Source organism: Ceratina calcarata, unplaced genomic scaffold (genome assembly GCF_001652005.2).
Source record: "Ceratina calcarata isolate Rehan_Ccalc_2016 unplaced genomic scaffold, ASM165200v1 scaffold153.2, whole genome shotgun sequence".
Lineage (NCBI taxonomy): Eukaryota > Metazoa > Arthropoda > Insecta > Hymenoptera > Apidae > Ceratina > Ceratina calcarata.
This window is the reverse complement of record NW_017136529.1, coordinates 501,218-516,529: the sequence shown is the minus strand read 5'-3', so window position 1 is coordinate 516,529 and position 15,312 is coordinate 501,218. Positions and strand designations below refer to the sequence as shown.

General features: G+C 45.6%; 1 protein-coding gene across 8 annotated transcripts in view; it reads left to right on the top strand.

The window, feature by feature from the left end:
• The window catches only part of LOC108632269 (uncharacterized), a 30,129-nt gene that overhangs the window by 4,761 nt on the left and 10,056 nt on the right, over positions 1-15,312 (top strand). For 5 of the 8 annotated variants that reach the window (XM_026819554.1, XM_026819553.1, XM_026819558.1 and 2 more), the window contains 5 exons: positions 1,491-1,717; positions 3,848-3,932; positions 4,434-4,557; positions 13,401-13,814; positions 14,878-15,060. In XM_026819554.1, coding sequence (XP_026675355.1) covers positions 1,552-1,717; positions 3,848-3,932; positions 4,434-4,557; positions 13,401-13,814; positions 14,878-15,060 — 972 coding nt within the window. In that variant the 5' untranslated portion in view covers positions 1,491-1,551. Of the gene's footprint in view, positions 1-1,490; positions 1,718-3,847; positions 3,933-4,433; positions 4,558-6,560; positions 8,710-13,398; positions 13,815-14,877; positions 15,061-15,312 lie in introns of those variants that run through there. The other 3 variants (XM_026819556.1, XM_026819557.1, XM_026819559.1) reach the window with 3 other exon arrangements.

Genomic DNA, 15,312 nt, shown 5'->3' with positions numbered 1-15,312 from the left:
GTCCCCGGCTATGTAGATCTGCTCGCGCATACGTCTCGCATACGTGACCTGGTCAAGTCCTTCGTTCGAGGAACGTCACTGTTTGCAGGGTCGAAGTATGGGTACATAGTCAGTCACGAAACTCCTCGTACGCCGAACAGGTTTCAAATATTCAAGAGTAAAGAGGAGCGAAAAGTTCTTATCCCGAATGGAATAAAATAGCAGTGAGCGAAAACGTACGAAGCTTCGGCACTCAATAGTTAAGAACGCAGATATTCTGGTATCGCATTGTCGCATTTTCGTCAGGAACAGTGTTCCAGTGTTCGTACGTCTAAATGGAATGGCGTAAACGTATGATAGAAAATGTTCGTAATTGCGATGATTATATAAGGGCATTCGCATGATTCTATTATGATCGCACTGAAAAGGTTTCGCCGTGGGACCCAAATTATTGCACAGTCACAGTTTTAGCGTCGTCTCACTGACTGACTAACCCGATAACAATTTCCTGTGTCGATACCTTTTATCAATCGTACTCGTTTTTTTTTATATTTAAAGAAATTGCACAGTGTTTAGATTCCGAGACGGTACCGAGGTTCTGTTGGCTTCTCTAGCCAGGGGATGACACCGAAAATGTCTCTCCTACCGCGGTCGGGCAAAGTTCTCTACCCGTTTCTCGTCGTAATCTAAACTGGTTCCAGTCATGGACCACGAAGCGAGACAGACGCGGTCTGGCAGACCCGCTACGCCTTCATTCCGCGACATTATTTTCTATGAACCGTAGATTCACCTAGAAATCCAGGCCTCTAAAACCAGAAGCTAGCACAATTTCACTTGAACGAATCGGTCGACCCTTGGAAAAGAAAGCGATCAGACCGTCGGCGGTGATCACGATGCCTGAAATTTCTGAATCCTATTGCTTTCATAGATTCATCTAGAGATCGTATAGTCGTCGAATTAGAAACTTTCACAATTTCACTCTGTAAAGATTTGACCATTGACAGTGGTAGGCGCAAAAAACGAGTCGGGGGACGTAAATTTAGGGTTCGCGTGCAAGCGCGTACGCTTTTCACGTGTCGTGCAAGTGGCAACGGGCGGCGAAGGACGGGATTTGCCAGCGCCTGGGTCTCCATCGACAAAAGCTCTTTTAAGCACGAACGAGTGCTGCACTTAAGCGTGCATATGCATAGTCGGGGAACACGGAGACTCGCAATTGCGGCGACGACGACGACTCACGATTCGTAGGCTTTTCAAACCGAATGCACGGGACCCACTCCGCGTAGAAGCGACGAGTTTGAGTAGCCTAGAAGTCCGCTCCTCCGCTGCGTATCGCTCCCCGCGGCTTTTTCCCTGCTTTTGACGTCACCGTTGCTTTAGATCGAAGTAACGAGAGGAGGACGTTACGACCCTTCCGGCTAGCGCGAATTTACGCACATGTAGTTTTAGGATAAAGTTGAAAGAGATGTTTCGAAAATGAAATTCCTGAAACAGCGTGATGGTTTCTATTGCAGAATACGAATCGGATGGCTGTTCGTATAAAGTTTAGGCGCAGGAGCGCGGCGAAGGACAGCAATGACGCTTCCGGTATCAAATTATCAGGAGCTGCTCGTTCAGGTTCGTGAACTGACCCACGAGACGATTCGTTTGCAAAGGCAATTGTCGTCCGACTTGTTCGACAATGCCGATCCACCCGATGTGAATCACAACTTCTCCCTCGGCCAGAAGAACTACGAAAACGGTAAGAGAGTCATCGAGAGTCAAACGACCACAGATCATCTCAGTCAAAAGATTTCACGTAAATCGTTCAGAAAGATTGTTGATTGAAGTATCACTTTTAATTTTGTTCACCGGTGCTCGCATCGTCTTATCTCTCGATTTACATTAAAAGTCGTTGAATGGGTAGCTAAAAAAAACTCCGTTACGCAAGGGATCCTCGCTCATGTCTCGGCTATTTTTGTATTTCGTTCCATGAGTGAAACGCGCAATCGTTTTCTGTTTCCCGTTTTCGTACCGGCGACGTTTCGGTATTATCGGCGTGAGACGTATGGGTACTTGCCTACATAGCTGCACGTACGAACGGAACGACTCTGGTCCCGGTTGCGCTATGTCTGGCAAGTGGCGTCTGCCGGTCCAACAGGGGCAAAACGGTTGGACCGGTGCCACGCGATGTCAAAGTACTCTCCGCGTGCGTCGCGCGGGACGAGAACGCGAGCGAAAAACGCGTTTGCCGGATCTGTCACAGGCGCAAAAGTAAAAGCTACACCTGCGACGCGAACGTCTTTTGGTTTTTGCCCTCGCCTGCCGAGCGTTCCTCTCTTTTTGCTCGATACACGCAAACGGAAACGTATCCTGAACGCACGGCCGTTACCAGGATTTCGGAATTAAAGTTACTGGAACGATCAATATTATTGGACCGACTGATGTCAAAATTTAAGAGAATTCGGATTTAAGCTGTTTATCAATTTCATGTTGCGTCGTGCCAGTTCGGATGACTTCCTGCGTATGGGAGCTTGTAAAATCTTATTGCCAGACGCTGTGCCCATGCAACGAGCATAATAAAATTCTCTGTTGACGATCCGCAGAGCGAATTACAGATTACACGGCCGATGCGCCTGTACGAATTAAGGATGTATTGGCTATACAGTCAATCCCAAAAGTTTATGTATCTTAGAAAAACGCATTTCCTATAATTAAAAAGTAATCAGACGTCGGAAGAACAATGCTAATAATAAATAGCTANATATCGAAAAATGCTTCAAATAAAAGTTGTTTTTCATCTAACTTCGATATTTAACGAGTTAACTATGATTAATCGGCATTTTATGGATACTGATAAAATCCGACCATTGCAACGCGCGAAACAGTTGCGATTCACTCACGATGCCGTCAAATACGCAAAATTAGAAAATAGAATTTGGTTCTTATATTCCGGTCAAGTGGTCGCGAACGTTTTCAGTCTGTTATATTTAACCGGTAATAAAATTCGACGTCGTTACGCCGCGTCGCGTAAATCCATTGAGGAATGTTTTTACGATGATCGTTTAAGGGGCAGCAACGGGGGCTGCTCGTATCTGTCTCGAATAAACTGTTCTACGAGGTTATCGCGTTTACCTGAACGAAAGAGATGTGAACCGAGGAAGACCCGCAGGAATTCTACTCGATTCGCGTGCGACACGCACCTGGAGATGAGCGTTTCCTCTCTGGTGGAATACATAAGTGAGCCCCGCTGGTTAAGACAGGGTGAAAGGAAGTAGATTAAGAATTATTCTTTTAAAGATCGCTGGACCTTTATGCGATATACAATTATTCAATTATTGTCCAAGAAGGATTTCGTCGAATGCATTCTACCGTCGATACTTCCTGCGGTCTCGTCGTACATAAATGCAGCCTATTGATAAATTGCAAAGATAGTTTCAATGGTCTTAAATGTTCCGAATAATAGGTTGCTGTTTATTATCAGAGGTAGAAGCTTAGAAAACATTGGTAATGGAGAGTCGGCTCGTTCCGATTGTTCTATTTAAAGAACAGCGCCCGTAATTCCGTTCAATTACTCGAAAGCGCGAATGCGCTGCATATTTATGCACTTCCGTCACCAACACAGCGCGTTCGGCTTCCACCGTGTTTATCATACAATACCGTTCGATTCGCCGCGGATGCAAATGGCTGAGATAAATGAATATTACAACGAACGATCGACAGAGTCAATTCTTGATTTTTATCTTTAGTGTCGAACGCGAGGAGATTGATGAACGAAATAAAAGAAATTTCTTTAATCGTGTCACTGACCTATTTCCTTTATGATCTATTTGATCATAAAAATTTCGATTCAAGGCGTCTGTTATTAAATTCGTGCGGCGGTGTGTTTCAGGAAAACATCTAACGGACAACGTGATACGACCATACGAGAAAAGTAGAAAGACCGAGACGGGACAGAGTCCGTTGGCTGAATACAAGTAAGTGGAACGTTCTAAAACCCTTTCCCTTTGAAGACGTGCACGCACAGTACACGTATATATGTCTATGCATTTCCGCGTGCGCTTCAAAGATCGTGTCAGGAATGTAGCTTTTAGATAGACAGAGACACTTGCATTTATTACATAATTTCACTGAACGTCGTCGCAAACGTTCAACGACCGCGGAATCTCGGACAAATTCCCGTGCGTCTGTTTAAAATTGGGTCGATCGCGTGTAGACGCGGTAAAAAAGGGCGTTCCTTCAGTTTCATCGAAGCTGCGAAGAGCATGTAGCAAATAGCATGTCCGCGGTATAAATGAATACGAAATTAAATAGAAAGAGACGTACACGACGTTGTACGATGTTTAATTTATGACATTCCTGTGATACTCACGTGCCTATATAAAATTGTCATTAATTTTTATTGAATCGACTGTAATACGTATTATTATGAGAGAGAAATTTGTCATAACTGATTAAAAATTTCTGTTTTGTCGCAGCAATTTTCGATTCCGTTCACGGTTCTGTCAAAATCTGGACTCGACCGAGGGCATACGTGCAGGAGAATTAACCAGCCGCCTTCTGACTTGGAGAAGTCGGAATCACCGTCCAATAACGCTGCAGGTAAGCCTGTTCAATGTTTCCTTTTGACCAGAACCAGAACGACCCCCCATGGAAAATAGCTTACTGGATAAACAGACCTTTCGCGTGCGCATACGGAATGGTTAACGCGAAACAAGAATTTGTTTGATATAAAAATACGAGGAGTATGTCTATTAACAAGAACGAAACAAATTGAAATTGTTTCGAACTTTATTTGAGCTTACTCGGGTACTTCTTACGTAAGCTTTTGAAACATTCACTGTTCGCATTTCATCGTTCGCGAAGAATGGCCGAGCGAAGTGTGTGCTCGGTAAGCGTACAAAATGTTTACAATTTTACTTCTGATCACCCCTTAGCTGGAGGGTTTATGGTGGTTGTAATAAAATGAAAGACATGTAATTTATTAACAAACCACTTGAATTCATCGTTATCTTTATTAATTAATTTCTCATCGATAAAGTGTGAAAGCGTCGCGTTTTCTTCTTCCTTCGCCGCGATCGTAGCTCAGGTACGTTTTCACGATCAAGGTCAGCTTATTAGAATCAATGAACGCGGAGTACGAACGCTGGCTGTGTGTTCACATACATTTATTTCTCGTCCTTTCCCCGACAAGTGGGGAAAAAGAAACGGGGGGGAATATGGTGATCCACGAGAAGGGGGTGCCGTTTAATTTGCGAGCATGCGCTCGTCGTCATGGGGGAGTCGTTGCAGAGGGGTGGCCGCCGCCTCTCTTTGGGGTGATGTTATTGATCAGAGTTTCTTCTTGTCCCACGAAATGGCTCAAGTGTATCACGCCATGGGGAACCTACTCCCTTCCTTCCTTTCGTCTCACTACGAGTCAGATATATTCCGACTAATGACAGAAAAAAACTTGTTCTTAAACTGAAAAAAATCGAGTCGACTTAACTGCTTTCGCCCTGGGCAAATTTTCTTTTTGAATACTAGATTCCTAAACCAGCTTCAGGAAATCTTTCAGCGACGCTTTATGAATACTGAACGATACAATTTCAGAAATGGTCAGTTATTCAAAATTCTGAAACATTCTTGTACGCGTAATGGATAAACCCGTGTGAAAGCTAGAAAACCGGTGACAGAAGTCGGCCGTTTAATCTAAAGAGGAAACAGCGTGCATTACGAAGTTGATAAGTGGGGAACAAGTTCAGCGATAGCAGGCCATTGAAAAAGTAGCTTCGACGCAGTATTTCTGTCCCCTGATAGGCCGATTCGTCAATTCGTTTCTTAATCATGCTACGTTCGAGGAGAGAGTTATCCGCTGACGAGGAAGAATGGAACTTCGATTAGATATCCGGACAAAACGACCGGTCCCAATGTTCATGCGAACAGAAACGTGAATATGTAATTTAGACCTGTTGGGGGTGTAAACAGAGATACAACGTGTATGAATCTGTGATGAATTTCAAAACTAAATCAAATATTGGTAGTCGACCGAGGAGCGCTTACTCACAGTGAAAGCAAGCCTGCTGCTGATTCCATGGCAGTATCTTTGCTCCAGAGTTTGTACTGCGATACGGAGGAATGTGGTCGTTACGGAATGAATAATCCTTTAATTGCACCGAGCGGTGGTGCGAGCAAAGGAAATAACGCAGTTTCGTGTGGGCAAAACGGGAATTGCGTACAGAAGAAGATTGAAGCGATTGATATCAGACAAAAATTAACATCAGATAAGTATTCGCTATCGAGTTCTACGAATTGAAAGAGATTTCAGCTGCTCCGCGATGAGGAGAACGACTCGTTGCAGGAAAAAATCAAGGATGTTAATTACGTATCCGAAAAAAGTGCAGAACCATAAATGGTACGAAAGAGAGACGTGTCGAAGAGCGTGGGAGAGAGGAAGACGGAGAGTCGGAGATCCATGGAGCGTGCACGGGAGTCGCGAGGGAGGGAGAACAGAGAGAAAACAGGATAAGAAGAGAGATAAAGAGGGACGCGCCGCAGTGGCTGTGCGAGAAAGAGGGGTGCCACAAAGGAACAGAGTGGAGGAGAGAGACAGAGAGGGATCGCGTTGAGTGAGTCAGTGATGGCGTACAGCAGCCAGGCAGGCCGAGCCCAGCTGTTCTTCGATCCCCTAACCTACGCCAGTTTATTTCAGCTACCAACACTACGTGGTACCCGAACGCGGTCCGCTCCGCCTCGGAGTCTCGTTATCCGGCGACCTTCCGGTTTTATCGGTGCTCCGCTCGTCGACTCGTCCCGCCGTCGCTTCCGCACCGCGGAGAACGAAAACGACGCGACGATTATTCATTTCTCATCCGGAAGAAATAGTGAATCGATCGTGAACGGCGACAGTGACGTCGAGATCGTATACGCTCCAAAACGGACGGGAGGCCGCTGCCTCCGGTGCGGTGAAACAAGCCCGAGCCTCGTTATCTCAGATTCGAATACCGTCCGTAGGGTCTGGACCCTCGAACATCCGCTTTTACCTCTTCGTTTGAGCGAGACTGTCCAAGAATCGATCGCTCGACAGGACATCGAGTGTTTCCAAGTTCGAATCAAAGAAGTAGCGCGTATTCATAGCGTTTGTCGATCCCCTTGATTGCAAGGGGGATTTTTTAACGAGATCCTAGACTATTTCTCCAAGGAAATAACTTGGAAAAAGTAGGAATGCTGTCGAAAAGATTGGATAGGAGGTCTATTCGAATTGGGAGCCGGATCTTTGGGATCTGATGAGTGCCGGGAACTTCTTTCGAACTTGAGAGCCACGGATCGAACGGGCAGAAAATCCTTTTGAGGATAAAAAGGAAGATAGACGATTTCGTCGGGAACGGCACCTGCACCCGTATTTTTCGACACGTTCGTCGTGGCCAAGTTGGAAACGGGACTGAGTAAGACGTCTCGCGAGCGATCGATACTCCCTTCGATAGAAATCGGAGAAGGACGAAAACAGATTTCCCTTCTTTATCGTCCACCGCAAAAGGCGCGTCCAGTCGATTTGCGAAACGAATGGCAAAACGTGGGCCGCGAACGAGAGGCGGCATGCGACTATAAATGGAACTCGTAATGTCGGGCCATCGACTGTGAAGAAATCGAAAGCAGAAAAAAGATCAGAAGTCGTGTGTCCGAATCAGTTTCCGACACAAGGAGATGATCCTTCCTCACGAGATGAGCTTCCCAAATTCCGCTTTAAAAGCTTCACGACAAAACTCGTCTAGGACGCGATCTTTCAAGAAACATAATTCCCGGCGATTCATATTCGTTTAAAACGAAAAATGACTGCGTACATAAATTTTTGGCTCCAGTTCTTAGATTTTACGACGTACCAGCGACCGGTTCCTGTTCACAAGACCGTATCGATTCGGTGGCACGTTCGCACTTTATTCGGTGTGTAAATTAGGTGCGAAGAAAACGAACGAAGAGAAGATAGTTCCTTACACGTACAGTACACATTCCGCGAATCGTCGAAAGGTCAGCGTACCAATTAAAGACCGTCTCGCGGCGCATTTCGAGCATCGAAAGGAGTACCGAGCAACAAGTACAGAGACCGAGAAGTCTCGAAGAATAACGCGGAGGAAAGATAATTAGCTGGAGGAAGTCGCGCGAACCCGCGTTGAGAAGAACGCGCTTGGTGTAGGGGTGCTGAAACGCCTGAGGGACGTTTGAAAATCTTTGCTTCGACGCATGCGTTCCGTCGCACTCGACGCCCGATGGAGCGCGATGAAGCTGCCCCTCGGTGGATGAGGCAGGCTTGGGACACGGGAAAGAGGAAGCTCCCCGATGGTGCGCGAAGGACACCGGACGTCCCGACGCGCGAGTCCACGACCCTCTCGGTTTGATTTCTCGATTTCGTCCAGCCGGCTGCTGTGACGCGTCGTTATAATCGAAGAGTGAAAGTTATGCCAGGCGAGGACAGAGAACAGAGACTGAGCAGCGCGAGGGAGGCATCCCCGACGTCGAAGACGGGCGAGGATAGAAGCCGCGGAGGCTCGATGATACCTCGTGCGATGTCACAGAATCCGAAGACCGTGAAAACGGAGAAGAATCGTTTGAGACTGATCATGGAGAGCAACAGAGGGGACGCCACGGAGAAGGAGCAGAGAGTCAACGTGCACGAGGATCAGGAGGAAGGCTATCGAGTGTCCTCCGGCAGGAAGCCGGCGACACCGCGACACTGCGACCTGTCCTGCAGCAACGTGTATCGATGTCCTGTACGAAAGGTGATTCCACGCGATCTAACTTCTGTCTTTCCTCTTCTGATTCCCTCGTCGATCATCGATGAAAATAGAGTACGAAGTTGAGGAGTGTGTCGACCCGTGTTCGTGAAATCCGGCAAATGGTAGAGTAAAGTATCGTGGTGTACGAGATTGAAGACGATCGCCGAGTAAATTTAAATAATACATATAAATTTTACTTGTAATTTACAATAGAAAAGATGATTTGTGTTATTTACATGCGCTCTTTGCTCGCCGACGTAATCGTTTCGTATAGAGATCAATATTTTATTAATAGTTCGGTCTCGCTGCTCGCTTCTATTGCAACGTGTTTATTACAGAAAATACTGAGTCGAGGGATAATCATTTTACTGTCGACCATCGACGAACTGACGCGAAGCTTTAAAGACGTGATTCTATAAAAAAATGCGGGCCGTTTCTTAATTCTCGTTCATCGACTTTAATTTGATTCGTTAAACGCGTTCGTTTTAAAAATCTTTTGAACCAGCAGACAAATACTCACTGTTCCTCTTGATGATTCACGCACGAGGAACGAGCGTTCCGCATTTCCAAAGGGATTTTCGACAAACCCAATTTGCACGAAATGAGTCACGCGAATTGTCACACCTTTCCAAACGACGGGAAGATCGTCTTCCTCGCATCGCTGATCAGCGTGCTCCGTCGTCCTACCACGTTCATTTCGAATTTCTGTTTCTATTTGCTAGGAGAACGATCCTGTCGGGGCGACGAATAAGAAATACTTCCTTTCGAAATGCTCAACGTACGAGCAGCTCTGAGAGCACGCAGGCCTTCGGAAGATCTATTAAAGCAATTTAACTCGTTGCGCGAGGCCTCTTGATCGCATACTTCTCACGAAGACACTGTTTCGTCACAATACGTGGCACGTTCGCTCGCTTTAGTTCTCACAATTGGACTGAAATAGGACAGGGAAGACCACTCGAAGGATTTTGTTCTGTCACGCTAAGCATGCAGTTTAAAATAGGTGTAGAATTTTTTAAACCTCACAAAAAATCTCTTTTAAACAGGACAGTTCCCTCGTTCAGTTCTTTTACGTTAATTTGATTTTCTGGACTTATCCATCGATTAACCATTAATATTTTTAATTGCAGAGCAAGTATTAAATGTAAAACTCGAGGCACTTGCAGTTAGAACGATTCAATCAGGTATAATAGTTACTTTTGAACGTCGAGAACGTCGTTGTTGCCGATCGATCGATGACATCGAGATTTTTTTTTTTAACTCGGATGTCGACGAGGAACGTGCTTGTACAGGTATACGCGTGGCACGTGACTGAAATATGCTTCCTTGCTTGGTCGTGTCAAAAATAAAGGTCCGACGCTCGATGGATCAGTGAAAGCGAAAAACCGACGCGAAATTGGCATATGGATTTGTGAGACAAATCTTTAACTCCTTAATTTATCGGTCGACTCGTAGTATTAAAAGTAGAGAAGAAACGAACGGTGGAAAGAGCAAAACGAAAAGAAAACAGACAGAGGAAGAAGACTGCTAATGAGATCAGGCGTTAGATTTTAATTTCAAATTAGAAAATTGTCGATTCAATTTCCAGTTTGTATTATCTTGATACCCGATCCGTCAAGGTGAACGTTCTAACGGAAACTGCAGCGGCTTTATTAAAACTGTATTTAAACGCTCTTTAACAGTTCCTCCCTGCATCCATAATTCCTGCATCTTCTCTCGCATCGTATCGCTTCTCGAAAGGAGGAGCGCGAAAACTACTTGTTTACCGCTGTTTTTTCTTGTCCCTCATCTCCACCGGTCAGTTCTCTTTATCACAATCCCTCGAGCATGCGAGCAAACGTAACGGCACGCGATCGGACCGAGTCAGAAATCCGATTTACGGTTACCATGAGTTATGCTCGTAAAAGCAAACCAGTAGCGTTTCGTTTCGCGATATGCAAACCGTTTACGTATACATGATCGTTCGTCTCCCGTCACAGTGGCAGTTCGCGACGACTCTCTAGCTGAGCCACTCTGCATCTCGTTTACATGGGTAGCAGATACCGGCTTATCTTTCCAATGGGTAGCGTGAGATCGTCGGATAAGAGTGATAAAAGGGTACCGGAGGTGTCGACTGAGATCCGTCGAGGTTGCTCTTTCCATTATTTATTTTTTCATCCGGAAAACTCGCCAGAAGCCCCTGAACGAAACGGTACTCGTGGTCAAAGATACTCGCGTCTGAAAGCGCGCTGGCTAGGTATAAAAAAAGAACTCGTTTATTTTCTTAAGAAAGAAGTTGTTATCAATTAGAATACCTTTTGTCGAAGGTATTGTAATAATTGGAAGAATCGACTGGACAAATATCGTAAATTACGGGTCAATCGATTCGACATAGTGGTCGAGTGGAACGTCGATTCTTACTTATTATGCAATTTATTATTAACTGGATAATGCGTGTAGCGGAATTATTGTTTAATGAAAGACCGTAAGTTACGAGCTCTACGGAATTTTGCGTGACGATTTTAGAAAGCTACGTTTGACTTACACGTTTACTCGTTACCGTGGATTGAATGAAAGTGGTACCGATGCGTTTCAACCAGTCGCGGACAGAGTATAACTTGTAAAAATAGTTTATGGTTTTATTTTAGTAATAATTTATCGAAAGTTCCGCCCGGTGAAACAGTTTCGAATGAAACACGGTTCGCGGAAACGATTACGCACAATCTCGTTCAAGTTCTCATATTTACGCTCGAGGTGTTTTGATAAAACGAGGAAAACTGAGAAATGTAAAGAGATTCGAATCTGTTTAGCGCTGAACCTTATTTCACCTAATTAGTCTCCTACGGATTTCTCTGTTCGCGATCGCCGGTACAGATAACCCTTGAGACCGATCTCAGCCATGCACGGCTCATTACGATCTTAAGATCCTTGTTGGAACAGCGTTATATGCGTGGCTATGCTTGTTACCGTTGCACTCATTGTTCTTGAACTTCTCGGGGAAAATCTGGTGAAAGTGGCAAAACAATGATCATTCGTCGATCTTAAATACGATCTTCGACGATCTGTGCTCCTATTATCGTTTTCTTTTCCCTCCCTTGGAATCGTATACGAGACACCGTCTTATTAGATCTCGCGCAGAATTTTTACCGACTCGCTCTGATTAACACGTATTTATTTTCTTTTCAGTTCCTCCGGTTTCGCGGAGTGTTCGGAATTATTTTTAAAACTTTTCAGTCGGTGTTTCGCTGCAAACGTAACGATCGTCGACCCAGACCTACTCGGTTAATTAGTATTCGCACGCAGCGTCGTGATTCTTAGCTACGACTATCGTAGACGAGTGTAACGAGGCTCGCAGGAATGTCCGTGAACCTGGGAGAAAGTGCGACCGATCGAAATTACTGCATCGCGCCGCGTCGCCGTCGGGGCGATTCCGTGTGAATTCGAGCTCGGCGACGACGCATCGCGCCGACTTTCACCCCGGCGACGTTTGTTTGCTTTGTTAAAAGAGAGCGCTCGTGGAAACGAGGGCTGAATCGACTGGCTACGTGAGATAAAAATGAACGAACCGCCCGCGAAAAAGCAATAATTCCAACCGGCTGACCCGCGATGACTCTCTTTCTCTCTGATCCTCTCCGTTTTTTGGAACGTTCTCAAACGGTTCGCGGCGGAATTAACTGTTTCGCCGGTGAAAGGGTTCGTCTCCACTTCTTTTTTAAAAAAAGGGGATTCTCATTGAGAAATGAAAACTGTATTTCATTCCTCGAACGCGTCGTATCGTTCGAATGAAACACACGCTTAGGAAGATGACTGTCTGCGAGATGGAATCATTGAATATCGGATGAATACGTAGGCGTTCGTTAAAAAAATTCCCACGTTCTCTACAGATACGAACTCATTTTTAGCGACTGCAATTGTGACGGACGCTGCAGCCGCTCGTTGCTTTCGTTATCGTTGCGAGCGAGGAAGTTACAGTTCTGCCCACGCTTCATTATATAACGAATTATGCCCGAAACGATCGTCGTAGCACGGCGATGACTGCGTTTCGCATGCCCCTTTAATTCAATTCTGACTTCTATAATTAGATAGCTGTTTGCATGGCTATTTAGTACGTTCCGCGAACGATTACGATCGCTGAAACAATTATGTATCGTTTTATTATAGCAGAATTTTAAATCGTTAAATATACATGAGAAATATTGAATCGCGGAATGCTGCGCTGGCTCGTACCGGCTTGCACCGATCGAAGGAATAGAACGTCGTACTTCTATAGCAGTCTCTCAATTTACGTGTCTCATCGTTTGAGCTCGAGTTTATCTTAGTTTTAATAAACGTTTAAAGACAACTGAGCGAACGTGCAATGTGAAGAAAGCGATTAATTGACAACGTTAGAGGGAAAACAATGAATAGAAGCGGGTCGAGGAGATCTCCAGAAAAATTGCTAACGTAGGCGTTCACGTCTTGTTACTCAAATCTACTTACAAAAATCTAACTTCCAATCGTTTTTCCCTGAAACGAGTGAATCGTTCGCGTTTATCTACGAGAAACCTTGTTACTGTCTGGCGTGATTCAAGCCTGTATGTTCATAAATATTTCGATGTCCTTATTCACTGGATCTCGTTTCTTCGAACGGAAGTGATCAAATGTTTCCCAACATTCAACAGAAATAATTTCGAATAATTCCTTCGAGATTAATAATTGTGTAATTTACGATTTTCACAGGAGGAGGAGGAGGACTGCTGCCAGAAAAGATCGGAGGAGTGTCGCGTGTTACACGTCGGTGCGGAAGGTGTCGGCTCGTGGAGGTCCCAGCGGCGCCCCCGCGACGCCGAAGCATCTACGCCCCTGGCTGGCGTCGCGGCGCACGAGCTGGAGTCGTCCGTGGACGGCGCAGCGTTCAACCCCGTCGTCGTCGCAGCGGCGGCGACATCCGCGAGATGCTCGCTGGTGAAAAGCGCGTTCAAACAGCCGCTTTCCTCCTCGTCCTCCTCCGCGTCTCTGCCCGTAAATGCACACGCCGCCAGGCAGCCGAGGTTGTACCTGGGCTCCGTGATCGCTGAGATCAGCAAGGAGGATGCCATGGAGCCGGAAGTGAAGGAGGAGGATGAACGAAGGTCGTCCACGCCGAGCCCTGAGGTAAGAACCCTTCTTCTCGCTTCTTCACCCTCGCATCAGCTGCTCGTACACGTTTTCTTTCGCTTCGTCTCTTGGTGTGCTGATAAAATAGTGAGCCTTGAATCATCGATCGATGCAAATGAAATTCGACGTCGAGACACATTCAAGACGAGTTGCAACGCTTCGAAACTCCATGAAACGATGGGTTTAGTTCCTCATCGAATTTGATTCTCTCCTTTCGATCTGTCAGAACATCGTATAAACTCTTGTCACGAGGCAATAATGCAAAAATTTTCAGTCAACAGCAGTCCCTAAAAGCGTAGCATCTAATACAACGCCGTAGCCAGTATGTAAATCAATTAGTGTTTCCAAAGGGTCGTTCAAGAGTGTGCAAACGAAAACGCGTGACGTACGAGGTAGTCCATTAAGCGACGGAAGAGATTGTTTGCACGAGAATGCGTGTCGCGTTCGCCAATCTGTCCAAAAGTGTTTCTACCCTCTACGACGATTCCGATGATCGCGATTCAATGAATTGCACCCGTCCTTACGTAACGAGTCCCAAAGGTTGACTCGCCGAATTGCTCGATCAGAATTTTGTTCCGAGGCTCGATCGTACTTTACCGATTTATCGGTTTTGATCGAAATACGTTTTGGAAAGCAGTGGTGTTGCCTCGTGCTCGACGGATACGAGACTTTCCTATATATACACGTCGTCCACCGCGTATTGATTTTACGGAGGGGTTCGTCTCTCTCTGTCCGACCACGCTTGTACGCGCACGTACATTTTCCCTCTCGCTCGCGCTCCTCGTCACCCTGCCTTTCTCTTTCCGCCGCCCTAAAGGGCGAGTTAGAACTCGGCCTACCACCCTAAACATTCCCGCAAAAATTTATTTCGCCCGTTTCCCATAAGTCGTGCGAGAACACGACTCGCCCAAGGCTTCGACGATTACTTCGCGTTGGGAAATTTTATTTCGCGGATTACTTCCGCAGCGAGCGAAAAGCAAGCCGAATTCCCAGTTCGGTAAATGTTAAATGTAAATGTTCGAACGTGAGTTAATTTTAGTCAGTTGTCGTTTACGGTCAGCAGATCTATGTACGAAGAAATAAACGGTACAATGAGGGCGGAAGTAGCGAGGAGGACACGTCTCTGCAGAGTCACAGATTACCGTCTTCTTATCGGGGAACCTGGCCCATCAGAAGAGACGTATGGGCCAATCAACAAATGGGCTTTTCCACTCAACAAAGTGGATCGACCACTGTACATAATGTGAGCAACTTACGTCAGCTTAATTATTATTAACTAATTTCGTCTTCGACAGTGAAACAACGCGTGTTCGTGGACTAGTTCGTAGCTTAGTTAGTTGATCTGATCTTTTATTCGGGCCAAAAATTAGTAGTTCGTACATGTATCTAGAGTGAGAGGTATATAATAATAAATCGAAAATTATTAGTATGTTAATAAATAATGCGAAATCTGGCGTAAATTCCGGGGCAACAACCTGAGAAAGAAGTTTAAGGA